This window comes from Lissotriton helveticus, chromosome 1_1, assembly GCF_964261635.1.
Source record: "Lissotriton helveticus chromosome 1_1, aLisHel1.1, whole genome shotgun sequence".
NCBI lineage: Eukaryota > Metazoa > Chordata > Amphibia > Caudata > Salamandridae > Lissotriton > Lissotriton helveticus.
The window spans coordinates 377,039,632-377,065,774 of NC_136057.1; the positions used below are offsets into that span (position 1 = coordinate 377,039,632).

At 52.6% G+C, this 26,143-nt stretch overlaps 1 protein-coding gene across 3 annotated transcripts in view; it reads left to right on the forward strand.

The window, feature by feature from the left end:
- The window catches only part of KDM5A (lysine demethylase 5A), a 749,711-nt gene that overhangs the window by 102,778 nt on the left and 620,790 nt on the right, over positions 1–26,143 (forward strand). For all 3 annotated transcript variants that reach the window (XM_078673709.1, XM_078673710.1, XM_078673708.1), the window contains one exon: positions 23,694–23,813. In XM_078673709.1, coding sequence (XP_078529835.1) covers positions 23,694–23,813 — 120 coding nt within the window. The remainder of the gene's footprint in view (positions 1–23,693; positions 23,814–26,143) is intronic.

Here is a 26,143-nt window from a genome sequence, read left to right on the forward strand (position 1 = left end):
ATGGCCCTTTTCCCTTTTAGGAGCTGCGGTGCTCCCCCCTGAAATCCTGGACTTCCTATGGACTCGGCTTTCTATGGCCCTAGCGCTTGGGAGCGCCGCCTTGCTGTCCTAGTGCCTTGGGGCACTTCATTCATGCTTCTAGCGCTGGGAGCGCTATCTTCCACCAGCCGGTGCCCACCCGGCATTTGCCCCGTTCGTGTGGGGGGGCCCAAGCCCCCAGCGAGTACCTACCTCGCTTATCCCCGTCCCCGCTATAATTATCGAGGGTGCCTGCCCCTCGTCAATTACCTTGAGTTCGCCTCCGCCCGGGACCCTCGTGAGGCCCTCCCCCGGGCCGCGCTGGGATTGGCTGCCAGCCCGGGCTGGGCTGATTACGTCTCCCCGGGCCGCGCTGGGATTGGCCGGCGGCCCGGGGAGCTGTGAAGGCGACGAGAGAGAGAGCCGAGAATGCAGGGGGCGGCGGGAGCCTACTCCGCGCCCCTGCGTCCCCCAAGACGACTGCCGCTTCCCCCCGGGGGCCCCCAGGAGCGAGAGGGAGCCCCGGAGAGCGAGGAGAGACCGGCGCGTCAGACCGGCCGGTGAGTGTTGCAGGAGGGGGAGGCGGGGCGTCGGGGCACATTGCCGGTGCCCGCCCCTCCCCTCCAAAGATCTTTCGGTGGAGCCCCGAGGTCCGTGGGGCCCCCAGTGATGCTGGGTCCCCCGAGGGGGACCCCGCCTGCCCCCATTTTGTCCCATGAGCCCCGAGAGGCTCCACCTGTGGCCCCTTTGCCCATGAGCCCCGAGAGGCTCCACCGTGTCCCAGCGTCCAGAGCCCCGAGAGGCTCCACCACGTGTCCCTTGCCCTTTCGAGCCTGCGAGGCTCCGTCCAGTTGTTCCCGAGCCCGAGAGGCTCCACCGTTTGGCGCCTTTTTCCTCAGAGCCTGCGAGGCTCCCACAATGGCCCCCTCCTTGCTCTACAGCTGCCCAGCACTTCGTGGGCAGCTGCCCCGTTTAGGTTTATTGTTGGCTACCTGCAGCTTGCCCTGAACATCGTGACATTGCCTGTTGGAAGTATCGATAAATGTTAATGTGACTCTGAGAGTTATTACGTGTTGCCTTCTGATGATGCCTCTGTTGTGCTATGTACCTTGTCCTTCCTTCCCTCCTGAGTATCCGATGTCCCATGTATGTTAATCCTGGTTAGAGTGAGTTCTACCGCTAGTTTCATGAAGCTCCTGGGTGTAATGTGTTCTAGTGCTAGTTCGAGGAAGCTCCCAGGGGTTATGTGTTCTAATGCCAGTGCCATCATGTGCATATCCCTGGCAGTGGTCCCATGGCCCTGCCCTGTATATAGTCCCTTGTAAACCCTGCCCGTGCCCCTGGCACCTGGTAAACTGTGTATTCATGTCGAAGTGTGTTCTTCAATACAAAGGCTATTTTCATATATATCTTGTGTGGAGTTCCTTTTGTGGGGGGGCCCGGGAGGTTGTTGCTGGGGGTGCGTGCGCACATGCTTTACACATGACCTCCGAGATAGGCCTGACTGCTCGTGCCAAGCTACCAAGGGGGTGAGCAGGGGTTGTCTTGGCGGGTGACTTCCCTACCCTAACTAGAAATGGCGATTTCTGCCTGGCCTTGGCGCAAGCCTTGGCCAACCAGGGATCCCATTTCTAACATCACCTTTCTCCTGTGTTGGGAAGCGCTGCCTCTTCGTTGTCTGCCCCTCCCTGAGGTGTTGGGTGTGGAGCGGTAATTGGTGGTAGTGACAGCGGGGCAAGCGAAGGGGCTCGAGAATAGTGGCCCGTGATTGCGCAGGTCCCGAAGTGAGCGAGAAACTACTCTCCGAGAGGGGGCGGAGCGACAGCCCTGAGTAGCTGCTGGCGGGCGGGTCCGGAGGAGGGCCTGTCAGCTGTCTGAGGAGAAAGGCGGCACCGCAGAGGAAGACACTAATCTACTGCGCAGAATCGGCCGTGCAGACCTACATTAAGCCTGTAGCCGCGCCTCGGTGAAGACCGGGGATCGAGATACATCCAGCGCGCCGACGTTGTGTGCGACCTTTCCCCCCCCCCTCCTGCAGGCTTTGAGGTGGTGCAGTTTGGCCTGTGAGGGGAGAGGACTCGGGACTTAGGCGCTGGTAGAGAAACAGTGAACTGGAGGAACCAGCCTCCCTGAATACAAGTAAGCAGGGATCGGTGGGGGCTGGCAAGGGACGTGGAACCAGAAGTCTACGCCACGGTCCCTGGTGATTAGTTGAGGAGGAAGAGCTCTGTGGAACTGTATGTTAGCCAGCGCGAGTTGAGCTGGCAGGACTGCCAATAGACTTAAGACTTCAGACTCAATCGTTTTAGGGCTAAACCTGGCAAGTTAATAACGAGGACCAGGGAAGCCAGGGACCGAGGAAATTTCACACAAAGTTGGACAGTATTGACCCCCGTTCTCCTGAGTAGGGATTAAGAAGGGGGAGGGGAGAAGCATAAGAGTGAAATCAGGCAACTGTTGAGAAAACATATTGGGAAACTTAGCTGAGTCTGCTTCTCCATGGTCACCAAATGGACCTAATGTATACTTCTGCTAAACTGAATAAATGAGAAATGGTGTTTCAGTGACCCCATACCAGACAAACTGAGTATAGTCGAATTGAAAGTGATAAGTATAATTGATAAATCATTGAAACTGGGGTCTCCATGATCTGCTGAGTTGAACCTAAAAGTAATTCCTTATTGAATGTTCCAGAGTGTCAATTTAGGCTAAGTAATTATCCCATGTCATAGTTGAAGAAAACTGACCCACAACCCAGCAACAGAGTGTTGAGTAATTACTGTTACATGTAAATGCGTATATGCTAATAACCCTGTGCGGAGCTATTTAGTTAACAGAAACTGAGGACTTCAAGGGAACATAGAGAAACTGCAAAGAGATTTTATAAAGCAGAACGTATTTTTCTAAACTGGTGTGGCGTCTTTTATTTTAGTGGTGGAACGCTGGGTTACTGTGAGTGAAAATTGTAAGCACAACACATTTGCCTTAGAGTGTAGCTGTCCCTGCTCTGTGCTAAGCTACCCTATGTAGTCTGGTAACCCCAGGTCGAACATAATTGGTGATCAGTGGTGGGATTAGAGCTTGTGTTTACTTACATCCACTCAATAGTAACGCAGTGTGTACCACAGGCCTACGCCTGGAGTTTTCTCCAAGCGGACTCCCTAATTAAACTTTTGAATTTCCAAATGTACTCCTTGTGGTGGGTGGAAGTCGCTTCTAATTACCCTCTTAACTAACTTCTTCCGAGTGGCTGTCCCTGACTCTCATTGGCAAAATGGAATTTGCTCTGGAAGAATTGGAGACCTATACTGTGGCCCAACTTCGAGACTTTTGCCAAAATATGGGAGTGTTCTTCAAGCGTGGTGCTAAAAAGGGGAAACTCCAGACCAGCTTGAGGGCATGGGTGGCAGCACACCCAGAGGGGAAGGAGGAGGAAGAGGAAGAGCGGGACACTGTCATCGGGGCAGATGTATTGTACCGACCTGAGGAGGAGAACCTACTGACAGGTCCCAGAACACTCTCAAGGGAGGGCAGCAGTGTTTCCGTGAGAAGCTTGACTGAAGCCGAACTAGCGGACAGGAGGGAGGAGAGACAGTTAAGATGGGAGTTGGCAAAATTAGAGAAGGAGAGGGAGGAGAAGAGGCTAGCTCATGAGTTGAGTCTCAGAGAGTTAGACTTTAAGGCCCTGCAAGTAGGGACTCCCAGCACTTCTAATGGTGGCAGCGAATCCAAAGATACAACCAGGGAACTCAGACCCTATTTATCAAAGGACGTAGTCGCCAGCTACAGTGCAGGGGATGACATCGCCAAGTGGTTGGCTGCCTATGAGGTCTCCTTAAGAGACCTCAACAAGACCCTGAAAGGCATGATAAGAAGTCTGCCTGAGAGCCTGCGGAGGAAATGGGACGTCCTCCTACCCTGTCTGTTGTTTTCCTACAGGGAAGTTCCACAGAAGGGGGTGGGCTTCAGCCCCTTCGAGCTTCTGTATGGGCACCCTGTGCGTGGACCTCTCAGCCTGGTGAAAGACGGATGGGAAAAGACTCCCAGGAAGCTTCCCCAGGATGTGGTGAGCTACATGCTGGCCTTCCGGAGCAAATGGCTAAGTTGTGGAAGCAAGCTTCTGACAACTTGGAAGCCAGCCAAGCCGTGATGAAGGAGTGGTATGACCACAACGCTCACCCTGTGGAGTTGGAGCCTGACCAGAAAGTGTGGGTGATGGAACCTGGAGAGCTCAAGTGCCCTCCAGGACCGCTGGACAGGCCCCTTTGAGGTGATGGAGAAAAAGGGTAAGGCCACTTACTTAGTGGATCTTAAGACCCCTAGGCAGCCCCTACGGGTACTTCATGCCAATCGTCTCAAACCCCACCATGAGAGGCCGAGGTCATCTTAATGATGGTGACTGATGGAGCAGAGGAAGCGGAAAGCGAGCTTCTCCCTGATCTTTTTTCGTCTCAGGAAAAGGATGGGTTGGTGGAGGGAGTGATTCTCTCACCATCCCTAACTCCTGAGCAGCGAGAGGACTGCCGCCAGGTCCTGGAGCAGAACTCCTCGCTGTTCTCCCTTGTCCCGGGAAGAACCCACCTGTGTACCCATGATGTGGACACAGGAGACAGCCCACCAGTGAAGTCAAAGACCTACCGGCTGTCAGACAAGGTGAAGGCCAGCATCCACAGTGAAGTCACTAAGATGCTGGAGCTAGGAGTAATTGAACCTTCTAGTAGCCCCATGTCCAGTCCGGTGGTTTTGGTACCAAAAGCTGCCCTACCGGGCACCACTCCAGAACTAAGGTTCTATGTGGATTACCGGGGACTCAATTCAGTGACCAAAACTGATGCACATCCGATCCCTAGGGCGGATGAACTTATTGACCGGCTGGGAGCTGCCCAATACTTGAGTACCTTTGACCTCACTTCAGGGTACTGGCAGATCTCCCTTACAGATGGAGCAAAGGAGAGGTCAGCCTTCTCCACGCCTGAGGGCCACTACCAGTTCTGCGTAATGCCCTTTGGGCTCAAGAACGCCCCTGCCACCTTTCAGCGGCTGGTGAACCAGGTCCTCTCAGGGATGGAGGCCTTTTCCGCTGCTTATCTGGATGACATTGCCGTCTTTAGCAGCAGTTGGGAGGACCATTTGTGTCACTTACAAGCTGTTCTCCAGGCCCTGAAACAGGCTGGCTTGACAATCAAGGCCAGTAAATGTCAGATCGGGCAGGGGTCGGTTGTGTACCTAGGCCACTTGGTGGGCAGGGGAGCGGTGCAGCCCCTCCAGGCGAAGATTGAGGCTATCATGGCCTGGGAGCATTAATGAAAAATAAAATGAAAATTTAAATCTTGAAACCCCAGTGAGCAGTTCTGTGGGTGCTATTTCTTATATTCTGGAACTTTTGTCCTTTTTCATATTTATTGGGGTCCCCTTTTCATGTTGTTTAGTACATTTCTTCCCCTGGTGGGTTGTTACCTAGCTACTGTCGGGGTCCCTCTTATGTTTATTTAAGAGGGATTGTTGGGCACCGCTGGGTTGGGCACACAAGGCTGTGGGGCGTCGGGTGCAGGGGTGCCTTTGGACTTTGGATTTTGTTACCCGCTCTGGTCGCGGTAGGGGGGGTCCTCTGGATTGAGGCGGCAGGTGTCGTCTTGAGGCAGGTCAGGGATCGCCGGATCTATGGTCAGGATCGCCGGGGGGACCTCCTCCTGGTGTTCTTCCACACTAGCTTGGGCCGGGATTCGGCAGGTGCAGAGTGGGCTGGATTTGCGGTTCCTGGCTGGCACCAGGAACTGCAGTTGAAACATGTCTGGTGTTCACGGGAGAAACAGCTTGGAAAGTGAATGCAGGCAGGTCCTCTGGGGTTTTTGATGTTGCTGGCCGCTGGGCACGCCGGGGTTTTGCAAGAGCAGGTTCGAGGGGGAGACAGGCGTGTAGGGCTGGGGCCTAGTCAGTGGGTGTCGTCCTCTTGTTAGCTCTGCACGGCTTCTCGTCCTTCTTCTCTTCTTTTCTTGTGTTGCTGGATCTGAGGAAGGAAGGGTCAGGGTGCCCCTAGATACTATATTTAGGGGCTTTACAGGTGGGTACACCCCCTATTCTGCCACTCTCCAGTTGGAGGGGGGCAGGAGCCTGTACCTGGTTGGCTGGGTCCCCCCATCCTTAAGATGGCGGGAACTCGAGGTAGTGCTTCACCTCGCCTCCCCCATCTTAGGGGTGAGTTGGCAGAGGTGGGCATACCTCTCTTCCTCACTTTGTTTTTCCCCTCCGGGTCTCCCGCCCAAAGTGGGGGGTAGAACCAGTGAAAGCAGCAAATGGTCTGGAGAGGCTCACAAAGGCGGCATGCCTTTGAAGCTTCTCCTTCGTGAACCCTGCCCATCCTGGGGGAGTAGTCTTGGCTCCTCGTCCTAGGATGTGCATTGTTTCAGGCCCCCGAGAGCAGCAAGCTCTTGACCCAGGGGCCCAGAAACATGTCTAGTGGTGGCAGCCTAGACAGCCACTCAATCAGGTCACTGGGAGTTGGTTGAGTTTCAGGGGGCATCTCTAAGATGCCCTCTGTCGTGCATTTTACATTAAATCCCACACTGGCATCAGTGTGGGTTTAATGTGCTGAGAAGTTTGATACCAAACTTCCCAGTCTTCAGTGCAGCCATTATGGTGCTGTGGAGTTTGTAATGACAAACTCGCAACACCATATACTCTTAATGGCAGCACTGCACTTACAGTGCCCAGGAATGGACCTGGGTACTGTAGGGGTACAGGGCTCCTGCACCTGTACCATCACCTATGGCATAGAGCACTCAGCTAGAGGGGTGACTGGTGTATGTCAGGGCAGTGTTTTGTGGGCATGGCACACAGGGATGTGTGCCATGTCAACTCTTCACTTTGTTCTGCAGTGAGTGAGTGTCGGGGTACAGGGCCTCTAAGGGTGGCACAATAAGTACTGCAGCCCTTGGGGGCCTTCTATGGTCACAGTGCCCTGGGTACCTGTGGTACCATTTACCAGGGGCTAATCTGTGGCCAGAGATGCCAATTGGGTTTAGGCTTCAATGCAGTTTTAGGGAAGCAACACAGGCCCTGGGTACCTGATTGGCAGGAGCCCAGGGCACACTCAGTCAAAGCACATCAGCAATTCAGAAAAAAGTGGGGGCATACCATGCAAGAAAGAGGGCACTTTCTCACACATATATATAGATTTTACAAGAATTCATAAATAAAGACAATTCACTTAACCGCAAACCAGCATTGCCAAATTTAACAAATTTGACACTTGAAAGCTTTTTCTGTCAAAAGAAAAGTTGGACCTGGTGTTAAACAACCAACTACAGTCGAGAGCCAGTCAGGGGGAACAACCAGGTCCTCAAGAACAGTTAACTGGGAAACATCCTTTACAACGCAACTTTTACCACGCAGTGCTTTTACATCGCAACTTTTACAACGCAAACCATTACAACGCATTGCGCTGGGGGGCGCTCTAGGATAGGGAATAGATTTAATTTACTATCCAACACCTTCCCTAGTGTCCACGGGGACTGGAGTTGGAATAGTAAATTAAACTATTCACTATCCAGCACCCCAAAGCGCTATGCGTTGTAAAGGTTTGCGTTGTAATACTTGCGATGTAAAAGCATGCGTGGTAAAAGCATGCGTTGTAATGTCATACATCCCAGTTAGCTATGCAGGTGAAGCAATCCTCAGTCAGTTCTAGGCACTTTTATCTGATGCAGGCTTTTCCAATGGAAGTGGTCCTGATACAAGGTATGAAGGATGCTGAAGATGCTTGAAGGATTCTGTGGATGTGACTTCGCTGATGATCTTCCTGCAGGCACTCCTTGGTCCACGAAGATGGTGTGGGTTTCCTGGTTGTAGAGTTTTGCTGCAAACAGAAGGCTTGGCTTTGCTGGGCTCTGAAGACAGCTCCTTCTTGAGCAGGACATGGCAGGCACAGTCCCTTTCTTTGCTAGCCACCAGGTGCAGTGCTAAAAGGAGTAGCCTCTCTTTGCTGCTCCGTCAGTGCAGCAGGGTAGTCCTTTTTCGGTCGTCCTTCCAGGTCAGTTGAGATATGAGATCGGCGTGCTAGGAGTGCCCCCTTTATGCTCTGAAAATGCCCCCAGGGCAGGGTGCGGTTGATAGCCAATTGGCCACCATGTTCCCTTTTATCTGGTGAATACGTCCTATAGAGTGTGACTTCTGGCTATCCCAGGATGCACTCTTCTGCGCACTACCATGATGGCAAGCCCCTTCATTCACTGTTCAGACATCACTAGTCCACCCCTGGGATGTGGCTACCTTAGGGCTACACACCCCTGGGGAAAACAGTTCCGCAACTGGTTTCTCTTCTATTCTCCCCTTGCCAGCCTGTCTGCCTAAATAATGGGGCAGCCCTCCTCCCTAGTGTTACAAATCAGCTCTTTAAAGGTGGCCTCTTCTTTGAAGCCTGCCTTTTGGGGCTTATTCCCAAGAAGCTTTCTGCAGGAAGGAGGTAACGGCTCCCTGGCCTTCAATGCCTTATTGTTCCCCTTCCTAAGAGGCATTAGCACGCCGTTCCAGGAGGGCAGAAAGCTGTAAGGCACAGGAGTTTTAAAGGCAACAAAGTGGCAGTTTTTTGTAAAAGCTGCACACTGCAACAAGTTAAATTAACTTCGACTTGAGATACAAATCAGGCTTAATGTAACCAGTCATTTAATACCTCAAAGTGCCTGTGAGAAAGTGCCATCTTTCTTGCCTTGGTATGCCCCCCCCCTTTTTCTGAACAGCTGATGTACTTTGACTGAGTGTGCCCTGGGTCCCTGCCAATCAGGTACCCAGGGCCTGTGTTCCTTCCCTACAAAGAAAAGCTATGCTGAAACAAAATACCCAATTGGCATCTCTGGCCACCTGTTAGCCCCTAGTAAATTGTACCCTAGGTACCCATGGCATGGTGATCAGAGAAGACCCCCGAGGGCTGCAGCACTTAATGTGCCACCCTCAGGGGCCCTGTACCCTGGCACCCACACACTGCCTTTGCAGGCTGAGTGCCTAAGTACAGAACTAAAGCAAGAGTCGACATGGCACACATCCCTGTGTGCCATACCCACAGAACCCACTGCCCTGGCATACTTCAGTCACCCCTCTAGCTGGGTGCCCTATGCCAGAGGTGAGAGCCCAGGTGTATGAGCCCTGTGCCCCTACAATACCCAGGGCCATTCCTGGGCACTGTAAGTGCAGTGTTGCCATTTAAGAGTATATGGTGCTGGGAGGTTGTCATTCATGAACTCCACAGCACCATAATGGCTTCACTGAAGACTGACAAGTTTGGTACCAAACTTATCAGCACATTAAACCCGCACTGGTGCCAGTGTGGGATTTAATGTAAAATGCACGAGAGAGCATCTTAGAGATGCCCTCCAAAAACCCGAACCTACAATCCACGTCTGGGCTGAGTGGCTGCAGAGGCTGCCACACAGAAGACATGTTGCTGGACCCCTGGGTGGAGAGCTCCCCGCTCTCCTGGGTCTGCAAGAAAGCACATCCTGGGCGAGGTGCTATGTCTCCTCCCCCAGGATGGACAGGGGGAAGCTTCAAAGGCATACCGCCTCCGAGAGCTTCTCCAGACCATTTGCTGTACCCAGCAACCAGCCCCCCACCAGTCCTACCCCCACTCTGGCGGGAAGACTGGCGGGAAAAACTACGTCCGGAAGGGGGGTGTTCTAACCTGTGCCAACTCCACCCCTCAGGTGGAGGAGGCGAGGTGAAGCATGACCCCGGGCTCCGGCCATCTTGTAGATGGGGAGTCCTGCCCAATCCTAGCTAGGCTCCTGCCCCCCTCCCACAGGAGAGGAGCAGGCTAGGGGGTGTACTCACCCCAGGACAGGGACCCCTTTGTCCCTGCCCTTGCCCTACCTGTAATGCCCCAAAAATTTAGTATTTAGGTGCTCCCTGAACCTTCCTTCCTTAGATCCCGATACCAAAAGAAGAAAGAAGATCAAGAAGAAGAAGACCCGCCGCGCAGCTGCTAACAGGACAACAACTGACTTGGCCCCAGCCCTACCGGCCTGTTGATCCTGGAACCTGCTCCTGCCTAATCTCGGCGACCTCCGCAGACAGCAACCTTGGGACACCCAGAGGACCTGCCTGCCTAGACCCTCTCGAAGATTGGGACTCCCATCTGCAGAGGCTCTGCTGCAACAACCCACCTGGTGCCCACCAGGAATCTCCGGACCAGCCCACTTTGCACCAGCCGAGCCCGGGCTGGGCCAACCCGAACAAAGACCACGAGGACGTCCCCCCGGCAACTAGGACCCGAAGTCCAGTGCCCAAAGACCCTCCTCGAAGAACCAGACGACGCCTGCAGACTCAGAACCAGGGGCCGCCCAACCGCGACCAGCCGAGGGTAATCTTTTGCGACCCCCAAAGACACCCCTGCACCCGGCGCCCCGCGGCCCACTGTGCCTCCCTTTGGGGTACCTACCTGTGCTCCAAGATCCCAACTTACCTCTCGAAGTGCTGGTCGCCCCTGGAGAGTCACCGTCCCCGAGTCTGCAGCCTTTGTTCCTTTTTTAAGATCCTCATTGGATAACATTGAGCGCCCGGCGGCTCAAAAGCACCTTGCACCCAGCCGCCCGAGTGCCGCTGGATGTGACCTCTCTGTACTATCTTACTTCCCCCCTTGCCCTGAGCAAGTGATCAGTAGCCCAGCTCCCAGAACCGCATGGCCTGCTAGCCAGCCGCCACCAACCGAGGGCCCCCCTTCCCTCATTGGATAACATTGGGCCTACCTACCTCTGCACCCGGCCGCCCCTGTGGCTGAACTAACTGTACTCACCTGACCCTGGGGGACCCCTGAGTCTACCTCAGAACCCTAACTTAACCAACCAAGTACTCACCTGGAAACCGGTAATTCACTTACCTGCCATTGGATAACATTGACCCATTTTGACTCGAAAATTTTCAAAGTGTGAAGTTTTGAAAACTGAAAATATTCCTTTAAAATCAGCCAAAGATCGAACTCGAAAATACTCACCTGTGATCAGGAGAGAAGTCAGTACTGTACCTTTCAGCCCAGTACTGAACCACAGAAATAATCCCTAGCCGGTTTACTAGTAACCTGTATTTTCTCCATAGGGAGAAAATGCTTTTCCATGAAATTCCTTCCAAGTGTCTACTTTTGAAAACTGCAAATATTCTTTAAAAATCGTACGAAATACTGAAACACAATTACCTACCTGTTTTGTGTTAAGCCCCCAGTGCTGGCCCTAGGAGACTAGTGCTGGGTTACAAAAGTAACGCAATCGTACTTTACCTGTAACCTGAATTTCCTCCCATTGGATAACATTGTCACAATCACCTTGAAACGTTTTTAACTGTGAACTTTTAAAACCGCTTTATATTCAGGAAAATTCATCACAGTAACTAAAACGTTTTTGCTAATCTGGTTTCAGCTTAGACCCCAGGACTGAATCTAAGATCTAGTCCTGGAACTACCAAAGTAATCCATAGAGTAATCAACTGTACTTTCCTATGAAAAACCCATTGAGCTCAATGCTAGAGTCTGTTTCAAAACTGTGTTACTTGTTATCTATCCTGTAATTATTGTGTGTACAAACTTATTGCTCCTCTGCAAAGTATTTACATGAGAGTATTCGTACCTTGAAAAGTATATTTTTATAACTGTTGGTTCTAAAAATAAATCAACAATATCTGAGGATATAACAACAATTGGCCTGGAGTTCAGTTCTTGAGTGTGTGAAACCTTTTGCTGACTAAGTGTGTACAACAAATGCTTTACACTGTCCTCTGGTACTGCCTTACTGCTCGACCAAGCTACCACTTTGGAGAGTAAGGTCAGTTCTGACTTTAACCTCTGTTATACCTCTGGGGTTGGTGGACTCTATACACACTGTACTTCCTTCTAGTCCAGTATATGTAGAGCCACTTTCTCACAGTGCCCATTTTGGTTGCACTGTTCAGGAGTTAGCACAGCTGCGGAATCAGTGTGTAATGCTGTAGTCGCCAATTGGGCGACCAAGTATTTACGAAGTAAAAAACTTAGAATTTTGTGTTTATTGTCAGGACATGTAAAGTACATGTCCTGCCCATGTCATGTTGCACCCTGGCTTCGGACTCTGTAGGCCTGCCTGAGGAGGTGAGGTATACAGATGTACAAGAAAGTAGTGGCTTTGCCGTTTCTTTCAATGGCCCAGACAGGCTAGCAGTGCACAACTGCTTTAATAGTCTGCGGTGGCGTACTGGGGAACTTGTTTTACTGGGGGGACCTTCAGGGTGGCACAACCAGTGGGTACCAGTGTACCGTATGCTAGGAACTTAAGGGAAGTTAGCCATTTCCAGTTGGGTAGAGCTATTTTGTCATACACTTTAGGGTGAGGACACTGAGATTTGTTCAGCAGAAAATTACAGAAGAGGCAGTAAGAAGATAAATAAAATGCAATTTTTAAAGCTAGTAGCTTGCCTGTTAACTAAATTACTTTATCATAACTGCTGCTAATTGTCCCTGCTTTGCAAAACATAAAAAGATGCCTCCCACTGTTTTCAGCCGTCCCTCTCAAAAAACCTGGACAAGAGCTTAATTTCCTGAAATCTGCCTCGACAGCTGGTGAAAAACCGAGACTGTCCGGGCAAATCTGGGACGCCTGGTCATGCTAATTTAGTGGTAACTGATGGGAAAATTAAGGCACTGCCTTCCATTTCCACAGATTTTTCATCCACCTGCCCCAATTAAACTAGAAACGTGGAAATGTAAATGTATGCTCAGCTGCATTTTTTCTGTTTATAATCACATTAGGGGTGCAGTATGTTATGCGGCTAATAGAGGTCCCTGTAGAACTCCACAGGGACACCTAGTAACAGCGTGTGGTACTTCACCCTTTCCTTTTCTTCATGGAATTTTGTTTATTACTTATTCTACTGCTGGGATATTTTTTGAGAGAAAAAAAAGAACAAACATAATTTGCAGCGCCCATAGCCCAAAGTTTCACTAATGTGAGACCTACTGCATTGCAAATGCTTGTTTTATAGGATATCAGTGTTCAATGACATGCCATAAAAAATGGAAAATGTTTAAGGTTGCCTTTCCTAATGCCTAAAGAAAATCTGAAAGTATACCCTAACGGCTAGAGCGGTCCTTTTCGAACCTTGGGAACTGGGTACGAGTCTCGGCAGGGACGCTCAAAATCCTAAGACTCTGAGCAAATTACTTATTCTCCCGTCCCTAACAAAATGAATGTGTCAGTCTGTAACCCAAATAGTGCTCACATAAAGTGCTTTGATATTTTTTTTTTTAAACTTTATTTATTTTCAGTTTTGTAGAATACAAAGAAAATGTATCCCCCCCCCCCCCCCAAGGCATCTTAAAAAACAGCAGTTGCTTACAGGGCGACTGACTCATTACGGCACATTTCGGATTAGGAGAGTCTCTGAATCATAAAAAGGGATAAAACAAAAAGTCACGGGTCAGCATCACATAAAGCAATTATCAAATGCATTGTGAGTGAGATACAGGCCAGGACCCACATCAGGTATACACCCCAGAATACCCCCCTCAGTTGTCCTCCCACCCCTCCCCCCCAGACCCCCTCTCGACGATGAAAATAACTCTGCACTAGTCCCCTCCGAGTCACTTTGTGACGAGTGACCCTCTGTGCTTGAACCCCCCGCACACAGGACCCGCCAAGCCAGCAAGTCATCCTGCAACTTCTCATCCTTTCTAGAGAGCTGCATATAAAGTAAAGTCCACATTTGTAAAGCGCACAATCACCCGTAAGGGTCTCTAGGCGCTGGGGGCCGTCGGGAAGATTAAGCGAGCTATTGCCCAGAGTCACATGGTGCTGGGCTAACCTGCCGCCGGAGCCGGGGATCGAACCGTGGTCCCCAGATTCCAGCGTCAGTCGCCCTGGCCGCAGCGCCACACCTCTCCCACATATGCGTTTCCTCCGCAAGTGTCCATTCCCTCACATCTCTAAGCCACACATCCACCTCAGGGGCCCTTTGTCCCATCCACCTGATGGCAACCCTCCGCCTTGCCAGGACCAACATCAATTGTAACAATTTGAACGGGAGCTTCCGCCTTTTGGGCCTGGGTATCAGCCCTAACATGCAGTGCAAGGGGGAGAGCGCAATACGGAGACCAGTAGTGGTCTGAATACGGACCACCACGTCCGCCCAGAAATTTGCATCCAGCGGGCACTCCCAGGCCAGATGTAGAAACCCGGCTCCCCTCCCGCCACACCTGGGGCAATTGTCTCTATTAGTGTCGGAAAAGCGACTAAGGGAGAGCGTGGTGAGGTACGTGCGGTGTAAAAAAGTTAAAGTGGATAAGCTTAAAGCGGGCATTGCAAGACACCCGGCGCGTTAACACCCCGACGCGCCTGCGCTGTCCTTGATCCGGAGGGATTCCCAAGTCTGCCTCCCAAGCCGCCCAGGAGGGCGGCACCGGGGGAAGCAAGTCGCGCTTCATCGCAGCATAGAGCAAGGTAATCAGCCTCCGGCCTCTACCACAGGACAACATAATATGTAAAGTGTGGGTCATCGGGGGAATCTCCGGACACTGCGGCCAGACCGAACGGACCACGGAACGCAGGCCCTGGTAATGTCCACTACTCAAGCCAAACAATTCCCCCGCCTGTTCGTAGGAGAGAAAGACCTCCGCGGGGTAAAGATCCGCGAGGACCTCGCACCCCCCATCCTTCCATTTACGGAAAGATAAATGGCGCCCCAATTGAATTATAGGTGCCAATATCCAGACGGGCAATTCCCTTTGGAAGGGCGCCGTGCGGAGGATCCGTTCCACAAAACGCTGCCACACCGCAGCCGCGTACCTGACCACATAGGGGAGGTTAGGGCTAGCCCCAGAGCCCTGCATCAGAGCTATCCAGCACTGTGGCCCTACCTGCCAGCAACCGAGTCTCCCAGACCTCCACGCCCGCGAACCACCGCTCGGCCGGGAGGAGCTGCGCGGCGTAGTAATAAAGATCAAAGCGCGGGGCTTCCAAACCCCCCTCCTCGTAAGAGCGCCCCACAGTACTCAGGGCAACTCTACTACGACGTCCCGCCCAGAGCAAGGACGTGAGCAATGTGTTGAGCGTCCGAAAGACCCTAGGTGGTAGGGGACACATCGAGTTTTGAAGGACATACAATGTCCTCGGGAGCATCACCATTTTTGCGACTGCCAGACGCCCTATGAAGGACAGCGGCAGGGTGTTCCAGAATGTGACAGACTACCGGAGAGACTCAAGCACCCTATCCGCGTTTCGAGCGAGAGACTGCGTCGCCTGCGAGGTGACGTGGATGCCCAGATATCGGAAGCTAGTCTGCTCCCATTGGAGCCCAAGTTCCGGCAGGGCCCCTGAGGGCACCGCGTCGAAGCCCGACAATGGAAAGATCAGCGACTTACTGCGGTTCAGGCGCAGGCCCGACACCTCCCCGAAATGGTCCAGAAGGTGTAGCAACTGCGGGAGCGCCTCCCGGGGTGCTTTCAGGTAGAATAAAGCATCGTCCGCGTATAAGGAGATGACATTACACGTATCCCCCACCTGAATGCCCCATTGTCTCAACTCCGTGCGTACTCTGACAGCAAACGGCTCTATAGCAGGAGCAAAAAGTAGAGGCGACAGAGGGCACCCCTGTCGCGTGCCCCTGCCCAACCTCCACTCCTCCGACCTAGCGCCTCCCAGACGGACACGAGCGGTCGGGGAGGTATAGAGGATCTGCACCCAGCGGGGGAAGTGCGGTCCAAAGCCCAGTAGACGAAGCACCCCCTGGAGGTAGCCCCAGTCCACAGTGTCAAACGCCTTGGCCAGATCTATGGAGACCAAGACCATCTGTTCCTCCATGCCTTGTTCCTCATGTTGGATGTGGTTTAACCGCCGCAAATTCATGGCCGTATTACGGCCGGGGATGAAACCACATTGGTCCTGATGGACCAAATGCGTCATATGGGGGGCTAGTCGAATGGCCAATAATTTAGTTAGGATCTTGATATCCGTGTTAATCATAGTGATCGGTCGGTAGGAGGAAGGGTCGTGCTTGTCTCCCCCGGGCTTGAGGATCATGCAGTTCTCACCCTGGTCCATGCTCGGGTGAGCTCCCCGCGTTCGAACGCCTCGAGGAAGACCTGCAGGAGGAGCGGTGCCAGCATATCCCGAAACTCATGGTAAAACTCCGGGGGGAATCTGTCACTACCCGGCGACTTCGCTCGCGGCAGGCATGACAACGCCCCGTGAACCTCGAGCAGTGTCAGGCCAATATCCAGTTCCTCCCGGTCTCAGTCCGAAAGGGTCGAGACGGGCAGTACCTGCAAATAGGGGAGGTACGAGGTCTCTGTGATATCCGGGTCCGCCGTGTACACATGCCGCAGATGGGAATGAAGGACCCCCAGAAGGGCCTGCTCCGAGTACACCAACTCTCCGCTGGAGTCCCGATGGGTCACTATGCGCTCTGGGGCCTGTTCCCGCCTCAGAATCCAAGCCAGTAGCCTCCCTGTCTCCCTGTGGAGACGCTGCCTATATTGGGTCGGCGTATATTTGTCTAGTCTGTCCAGTATATCATGAAACTGTGCTCTGGCTACCTGTTCTTCCGCCCCTTGAGTTCCACCAGGGCCCACCTGTCGCTGGGCCTGCAGGAGGGTTTCTTCCGCGTCCTGAAGGTCCCTCAGGAGCTGCTTCCTGACGCCATATGTAAGACCCATGCAGGCGCCTCTCACTACCGCCTTCAAGGCCTCCCACTTAGTGGCCACGGACATGCCCCCAGCTCCCCAATTGAGGTCAACATAATCCCCAATGGCTGTCCCCACATGTTCCCTCCCTACCTGATCACGGAGGACGTTGACAGGGAGCCGCCAAGTAGGGGGTCGGACAACGGGGGTACCCCACTGCGCTACGCAGGTCACTGGGGAGTGGTCCGACAAGAACCGGGCCTAGTGTGTTACCTCCACTGTCATACGAATGTCCGTATTCGCAATCAAGATCCTGTCTAGATGACTATGTGTGTTATGCGTAAGGGAATAGCATGTGTACACCTGCTGTGTTGGGTGTCTAAGACGCCAAACATCCACTGCACCCACATTATCCATGACCGTCCTAAGCTGCGCCGTCCTGCGGGGCTTCGTGCCCGCCTGAGGCGGGGACCTATCAAGCTCCAGGTCAAGTACACAATTAAAGTCTCCAACCCAGAAGAGCGGAGTCCCCAGGTCGGCTATCAGGGTGTCCTGTAGAGTCCCGAAGAACGCCGGGTCATCAATGTTGGGCGCGTAGGAGTTCAAAATGACTATGTCTTCGCCATCCAGCTTAACCTTGAGCAACAAATAACGTCCATGAATATCCGCTTCAATATACTGGAGAGCGAACGGAACTCCGGGCGCCACCCAGATCAGGACACCCCCGAGCATACGTGGAGAAGGACGCGTGAAACAGTTGACCCCTCCATTTCTTTGCCAACTTCTGTGCCCCCTCATCCACCAAATGGGTCTCTTGCAGGCAAGCTATAGAGACCTTGTGCCTGCGGAGGAAGGAGAGAACCCTGTACCTTTTTGTGCATGTGCCCAATCCCCTCACGTTCCAAGTCCAAAACGTATACCCCATGACTGCCAATAAGACTCACTCCGCCGTGCCCGGCTATATACAGAGTACGTCACTTCCGGTGCCAGACCTGTAATACAAACGATGCCACAAACCTTTTCCCCCAAGGAATGCTTGAAACAGGACCCCCCCACCCAAGAGCATGATACCGGCAACAACCAAACACGCCAATCTGCTCTCCCCCTGCTGGTGCCAGGACGTACACAGCCACCCCACACTTCAATCACCCACACAGAAAAACAATAAAATGAACCCCCTCCCCCCAGCTCCCATCCCGACCCATAGACCTAACATAGAGCACCAGACTCAACTAAGAGGCCAAGCTGCCCCTCGAGCATCTCTCCATCCATACTCCCCTGCCCCTCCACCCATTCGCTCCTAGCGGGAAGGAAAACCTTCCCCCCCCCACCCCCCCCCCTCCAGTGAATCAATTTTAAGGTCATTGCTGAGTAATATAACACCACCACAGTGCGAGTGGCCCACAAAAGTCCAATATACATCACATGTCTTCCATAAAGTTCCCTCAAGGTGGCACTGACTCTGCAGGCTGGTCTGTCCCCCCGGTCTCTGGGACCACCGGAGCGGTGAGAGTCACGTCCTGCGCCGCAGTCTGCAGCGTGTCCGGGACCAGGATGTCATCCGATCCGCGGGGCTTCGAAGCCTCCAAGCCATCTTCAGCATCCGACGGCGCCAAAAGCAGAGCCCCGTCGACCCCCACCGTGACTCTACGGCGCTCCTCGTTCGCGGAGGTCTCCGAGCGCCGCCGCCGCCTGTTGGGGCGTTTCCGTGGAGGGCGGGTCCCCCACTTCTCCCGGGGGCCACCTCGTTCACCCGGCAGGAGGTCATTTCCTCGGATCTCCAGCCACTCCCAGACCTCCTCCGGGGAGTCCAAGAAATACGCCTTCCCTTGGGTAAGCACCTTGAGCTTAGCCGGATATAGCAGCATGTACTGCAATTGCATTTCACGAAGTTTCTGCTTGACCCCCTGAAAGGACTTCCGCTGCTCCTGGACCTGTTGGGTGTAATCGGGGTATATGGAGATCCTACTGTCTTCGATGATTAAGATTCGTTGATTCCCTCGCCGCCCACAGGATACAGTCTCTGTCGCGATAGTTCAATCTTTAGGCTATGATAGCTCGCGGAGGAGCTCCGGGGCGCGGCGGTGGGACCAGCGCTCGGTGGGCCCGCTCGATCACAAAGACATCAGACAGGCCCCGGGGACACAGCTGCGTACGAATCCAGGTTTCAAGGAAGCGCTCAGCATTACCCGCCTCCGTCCGCTCCGGTACGCCAAGGACCCTGATGTTACTCCGACGAGCCTGTCCCTCCGCGTCCTCAGCCCTCCGCTCCAGGGCATCTGTAGTGGACGTGAGCTGGGTCACTGTCTTCCTGAGGGATGCCACCTCGCTCTGTAGTTGTACGATGTTGCCCTCGGCGTCCGAGACTTTGTCCGCCACCTTCCGGAGATCCGTCCGCAAGAGGTTGACGTTGATCGACACAGTTTCAATCTACCTCTCCAGCGCTGAGTGGGAGCCCTGAATCGCCTTCAGGAGTTCCGCCCGGGAGGGCTCACCGGGGGCCTCCGCACTGTCTTCCTGACCCGATAGGCGGATGATCCGCTGGGACGGCAGCCTATGGGTAGTGTACTGTGTTATGGTGTTGGGCTGGGTAGAACGAGACATTCTGTCCTTGCGCATTGCCAAAGTCCTTATAGTGCGACGAAGCACACTAGCAGATGAGCAGAGTTTTGGTCCAACGTCCCGTACTCACAGAATACCCAAAATCTGGCTCCTGTGCATGAGGACACCCCACTTTGCCGTCGTGCCAGGATCGCACCCCCACAGTCGGACTCCGAAGGGTAGCAGGGCCGGGGCGCAGTCTCCGATTATCTTCTCGCCCCACCAGGGGCAGCCGCAAGGAGCAAGATCTACCGCTCCTCTGCGGTACCGGCCAAATCCAATTCCGGGGTACGCCTCAGTCAGTGCAGGTCTCCGCCTCCAGGGCCGCCCAACAACAGGGACCGCAGACTGCGGTCAAAGCAGGGCCCAGCCGCCGCAGGCAGAGTCCGGGGAATCCCCCTCCGGCATCCACAGCTAGCACAGGCAATAAGCGGGCCACAGGGCCCCCAGGGGCAGGGACAGTCCTCAGCCGGGGGTTCCGAGGAGTCTAGGCCCTCCAAGAGGCCGCTGACATGACCTGGGGCAGTGCGGGGATCGCCCCCGTCAAAGGCCGGGGCCTTCACACCTGACTGGTGCGGGCCACAAATCCGGGTCACCACGCGGCAGGCAGCCGCCGTCTGTCCCCCCCCGTCCAGGGGCCGCTTCGGTGCACCCGGCCCCCGCAGGTGTCAGTCGGGGGCCCCCCGCAAGGCAGCCCGGCAAGGCACAAACGTCCGGAAGCGTCAGAGGAGGGCCCCCCGGGCTGCCTTCAGGAGCGCCGCACAAGGCGTCCAGGCCCCGATCCCCGGCCCCGCGTAGGCAAGCGGCGGGGCAGCACAGTCCGGGCGTCACTCTGGTGGGCCCGACCCCTGCAGCAAACAGCTGGGGCCTCCGCCGGGCAGCTCGGCAAAGAGCAAGCGTCCGTAGGTGCTAAAGGAGGACTCTCTCGTGCCGCCGTCAGGAGCTCCGCACCTGGCGTCTAGGCCCCAATCCCCGGCCTCTCATAGTCAGGCGGGCGGGGGAGCGCTGTCCGGACTTCACAGCCGGCGAAGTCCACCAGCGGCGGCCGCCTGCAGATAGTGGATCGAACCAGCAGACCAAGGGGATTCCGCGACCCACTTCTCGGTCCCCTAGGTGTCTGGGCAGGATCTTTTTAACAGGATTTCAGGGTCCGACGGACGGGAGCTGGCAGAGCTCACGTCCTGTCGGCCATGCTGCTTAGCCACGCCCCCCGTGCTTTGAAATCTTTAGGTCGAGCTTGTGCTAAATAAATCCTCCCCACCTGTAAGAATGTGGCTCCATATATACTGGACCAAAGTAAGGTACAGTGTTTTTAGAGTCCACAGTCTCCAGAGGTTTCGCATAGGCTAAAATTAGATATAACCTTACTCTCTAAAGTGGTAGCTTGGTCGAGCAGTAAGGCAGTATCAGAGGACAGTGTAAAGCATTTGTTGTACACACTCAGTCAGCAAATGGTCTCACACACTTAAGAACTGAACTCTAGGCCAATTGTTTTGTATCCAAATATATAGTTGTTTTATTTTAGAACCAACAAGGTATCAAAATAGAATTTCTCAGAATGAATTACTTCAGTTAAATACTTTTCAAATCGGCAATAGGCTTTTTCATTACAACAGTTACAGTTGTTGCAATAGGCAACGCAATTTCACACACAATACAACATTGAGCTCAATCGGAATTTCTATATCAATGCAATTAGTTAATTTATGTATTACTTTTCTAACCACATGACTGGATCCTAGATTCAGTCCTGAGACATCTCCTGTAAACAGTTAAGTAAAAGTGTTTTTGTTACAGTTGTCATTTTTAAGGAATATTATTATATTTTAAAAGCTTTTTCACATAGAATCACCAAAGTTATCCTATGGTAGGAAATTCACTTAGCAGTGTAAGTAGTGTTATCGTTACTTTTTCTTACTCAGTGTTGGATCCTAGATCCAGCCCTGGTGCATCTCCTGTAAACAATTGAAAGACTGCGTTTAAATCATACAGGCGATTTTTGAAGAATAATTGTAGTTTTTGAAAATCGACACTTAGAAACTTTTCTGGTGAAAACCATACAATGGATTCCTATGGAAGGAAATGTAAGTTACTGGTAAGTACGGTTAAAAAATCGGTTAAGTAAATCGGAATGCGTTGTTCGGCTGATTTTAGATGAACATTTTAAAGTTTCAAAACCCCACACTTAGAAGAATTTCCAAGTGAAACCAGTCAATGTTACCCTATGGAAGAAAAGTGAGTTATCGGCTTTTGGATAAGTAGTCGACTGGCAGAGTTAAGGTTCTGGGCATAGACTCAGTGGTCTCCCAGGGTCAGGTAGGTACAGTTGGTACACCCTCAGCGCCACAGGGGCAGCCGGGTGCAAAGGTAGTTAGGCCCAATGTTATCCAATGAGAGGCAGGGGGGCCTTCGGTTGGTGGCTGCTGGCAAGCAGGCAAGCACGCCACGAGGCTGTGAGAGCTGGTCTCCTAGTCACTTGCTCAGGGAAAATGGAGTAGGTTAGGACAAAGGTTGCACTGCCAGGGGCACTCAGGCGGCTGGGTGCAGGGTGCTTTTCAGCCGTCGGGCGCTCAATGTTATTCAATGGAGATCTTGGGAGATGAACAAAGGCTGCAGCCTAGGGGACGGAGATTCTTCAGGAGTGACCAACACCTCGAGAGGTAAGTTGGGATCTTGAAGGATAGGTAGGCACCCAGGATTTGGGCACAGGGGGCTGGGGTGCAGGGGTGTCTTTCGACGTCGGGGAATCTTACCCAGTGCTGGTCGCAGTTGGGGGGGGGGGGGGGTCCCTTGATGTGGCCGGGCTCGGTGGGTGCAGAGTGTGCTGGATTCTAGGTTCCTGGCTGGCACCAGGGGTATTGCTGTTTGAGCAGAACCACTGCTCATGGGAGTCCCAGTCTTTAAGAGGTTCAAGGCAGGCAGGTCCTCCGGGGTTTTCAATGTTGCTGTCCGCAGGAGACGTCAGGATTTATCAGGAGCAGGTTCAAGGATCAACAGGCCTGTAGGGCTGTGGCCAAGTCTTTTTGTGTCGTCCTCTTGGTAGCAGCAGCACGGCAGGCCTTCTTCTTGATCTTCTTTCTTGTTTTCAAATCGGGATCTGAGGAAGGAAGGTTCAGGGTGCCCCTAAATACTAAATGTAGGGGCATTACAGGTAGGTCAAGGGCAGGATCAATAGGTCCCTGTCCTGGGGTGAGTACACCCCCTATCCTGCTCCTCTCCTGTGGGAGGGGGGCAGGGGCCTAGCTCTGATTGGGTAGGGCTCCCCATCTTCACGATGGCGGTAGCCTGGAGTCGTGCTTCACCTCGCCTCTCCCATCTGAGGGGTGGAGTTGGCACAGGCTGGCACACCCCCTTTCCTCACTTAGGTTTTCCCGCCAGTCTTGCTGCCAGAGTGGGGGTCAGAACTGGTGGGGGCCAGTTGCTGAGTACATCAAGTGGTCTGGAGAAGCTCACAAAGGCGGCATGCCGTTGAAGCTTCCCCTGCCCATCCTGGGGGAGGAGACCTAGCACCTCGCCCAGGACCTGCATTGTTGCAAGCCCAGAAGAGCGGATCGCTCTCTACCCAGAGGTCCAGCAACATGTCTGCTGTGTGGTAGCCTAGGCAGCCTCTCAGACCAGACGTGGATTGTAGGTTAGGTTCAGGGGGCAACTCTAAGTTGTCGTGCATTTGGCATTAGATCCTACACTGGCATCAGTGGGGGTTAAATGTGCTGTGAAGTTTATTACCAAACTTTGCAGTCTTCAGTGTAGCCATCATGGTGCTGTGGAGTTCGTAATGACAACCTCCAAGCACCATATACTCTTTAATGGCATCACTGCACTAACAGTGCCCAGGAATGGCCCTGGGTACTGTAGGGGCACAGGGCTCATGCACCTATGCCCACACCACTGGCATAGGGCACCCAGCTAGAGGGGTGACTGATGCATGCCAGGGCAGTGTGGTTGTGGGCATGGCACACAGGAATGTGTGCCATGTCAACTCTTTGTTTAGTTCTGTACCAGGACACTCAGCCTGCAAAGGCAGTGTGTGTGTGTCAGGGTGCAGGGCCCCTAAGGGTGGCACAATAAGTGCCGCAGCCCTTAGGGGTCTTCTCTGGTCACAATGCTCTGGGTACCTAGGGTACCATTTACCAGGGACTTACATGTGGCCAGAGATGCCAATTGGGTTTCAACACAGTTTTATGGAAGGAACACAGGCCCTGGGCACCTGGTTGGCAGGAACCCAGGGCACACTCAGTCAAAGCACATCAGCAATTCAGCAAAAAGTGGGGGGCATACCATGCAAGAAAGATGGCACTTTCTCACACCACCCAAAAAAAATAACCTATTACGAATACTCACATATATCTATTAATGTAGCTTGTTGATATTTTTCTTACAGTATTCTGTCCTTTTGTTTGTCCACCGCTTTTTCTGCATGGTAATCATTGATGTGTCATTCTTCCAGGAATGCAACAAGCCACGAGAGGCATTTGGGTTTGAACAGGCTGTTCGGGAATATACCCTCCAGAGCTTTGGCGAAATGGCTGACAACTTCAAATCTGACTATTTCAACATGCCAGTACATGTATGTACAGTGGGCAGTGTACTACCGTCCTTTTATTTATATGTATTACTCTTGTTTTTTTTTGGTTTTTTTTTTAACAACTGGAAAAATCAAATCATTATGTAAGCCTTTAGTATTAGTACTACAGGTTATAGTATGTTCTCTTTCCTGATGTGTAGTTGGATTAAGGCTCTTTTGAGACATTAAATAGAAGATATGTTTGCAAAGTTCAGTGGCATTTCTTCTGTCTCCATTGCCACCTTAGGGCACTGGAAGTGCTTTTTGTAAGTGTGAATGTTTTAGTGCTTCTTACATGTAATGTGACAAGTGATAATGTGGAATTGAGTATTGGCATTGTTCTACTGTTCTCATGTTCTATAGCAGTTGTCGTCTTAGGATGAGCCACTAAAAATACCCTACTGCTGCTTTAAATTATTATTCTCTGAAAGCTGTGAAGTTGTTGTAGTAAGGGAAACAATCGAAATTTGCCTAGCATAAGTAACGGTAAGTTTCAATTCTATTAAGGACACCGAGGCGAGGATTATACTTTTCTCTCTTTGCTTTATTCTGTACCAATTTCCCCAGCAGCCTGAAAAGCTACAACTACATCGATTTTTTCACAAGAGGAAAAGAAACAACGAAAAATGAAGCATCAACAAGAACAAAATACAACTCTGACCGCAACTCCCATGGTCCCCAAGGGCAATGTCCACACAAGTCCTTTTATAGTGTCCATGCACTCTACATAGTCTCCTTGTTCTAGCTGTCCTTCCTCTTTTTCCGCGCGAATCACTCAACATCTTTATTGGTTATGCTTAGCGCCATCATTTCCTGAAAGAGACCAAGGTAGCGTAAGGCACATTACGGACAACCTCATCGTGCAAGAATCACAAGCACAATGCAAACCCCCCCCCTCCTCAAAATTAAAGACCACACCTCCTGCAGAGGTGGAGATTAAAAAGAGATGCTTACTCCCATACGGACAGGTTCGCACCGACTTGCAACGGGTGGGATAATCCTCGCCTCCAAGTCCTTCATAGAATTGAAACTTACCGTTACTTATGCTAGGCAAATTTCGATTCTATGTCAGGGCCGGAAGCTCCGATTACGCTAGTTTAAAGCTTACTTACCACCAACTGAGCAACCTCCAAGACCGGCTTAAAGTAAAACCTTTTGAAGGTGGAATCCAAGGACCAGTCCATGGCTCGCATTAAATCCTCCAATCGGGCTCCCAGATAAAAAGCCTTAGAAGCCATTGTGCCTCTGGCTGAATGAGCACCAAACTGTTTTGTGTCAATACCCGCTTCCTGCATGACGCAACGCACCCACCGGGCAATGGTGTGGGAGAAGACTGCTCTGTGCTGTTTCCGTAAAGCAATCTGAAGTTGACGTTCGCCTGGAGGGTGTAATTCTTGAATAAGGTCTTCGTAAGCCTTAAGACAAATAATCACACTTAACTTGGGACTGTCCAAAAATGCAGGGTAAAAAATGGACCGAGTCTAGGACTTAGTCCGGCGACCCACCGTGAACGTCACCCCATTAGGGGGAAAAAACCCGCTGTGAGATGTCCATAGCGCGAACATCAGACACCCTTCTACAAGAAACCAAACACAAAAGCAAGGCCAGCTTGGCTGAAAGCTCTTTCAAAGAAAGATACTTATTCTGCTGCAAAGAGAGGAAAAGATTCAAGACCAAGTTGACGTCCCAGCGGGTGGAGTAGTGCGGCTCTGGAGGTAATGAAAGTCGAATACCTCGCAACAACTTACAAACGAAGGGGTGTTCCCCTTAAGGCAATCCGTCCACTGGACAATGTGCCGCGGAAATAGCTGAGCGAATCGTGTTAATAGAGCGATACGCTAACCCGGCCGTTGCCAATTCCGCCAAATAATGCAGGTCGGGAACAACTCCCGGGACCATGGGATCCAAACCCCGTCGATGACACCAACGCATCAACTTCGTGCAGGAGGAGCGATAACGTTTAGAGGTGCTGTCTGCCCAGGCCTTTGACAAGAGCTCCTCAGCTGGTCTCGAAAGGCCAGGGAGCGTCCAACGTTGCCTGAGAGCCGCCATGCCATGAGAACCGGAAACCAAACTTGAGATCTCCAGTATGGCATCACAACCACCAATACCGCTCTCTGCTGGTGGATCTGGGCAGATGCCCGCACGATCACAGAGAAGGGGGGAACGCATAACCCTTCTCCATGCTCCAGTCCTGCAGGAAAGCATCCGTTGCTTCCTCGAGAGGGTCCGGCCTCCAGCTGAAGAAACGCGGGAACTGATGATCCAGGCGTGACGCAAAGAGATCCATCGTAAATGGTCCCAGAGGCTTGCCAGCCACCTTTAGACCACAG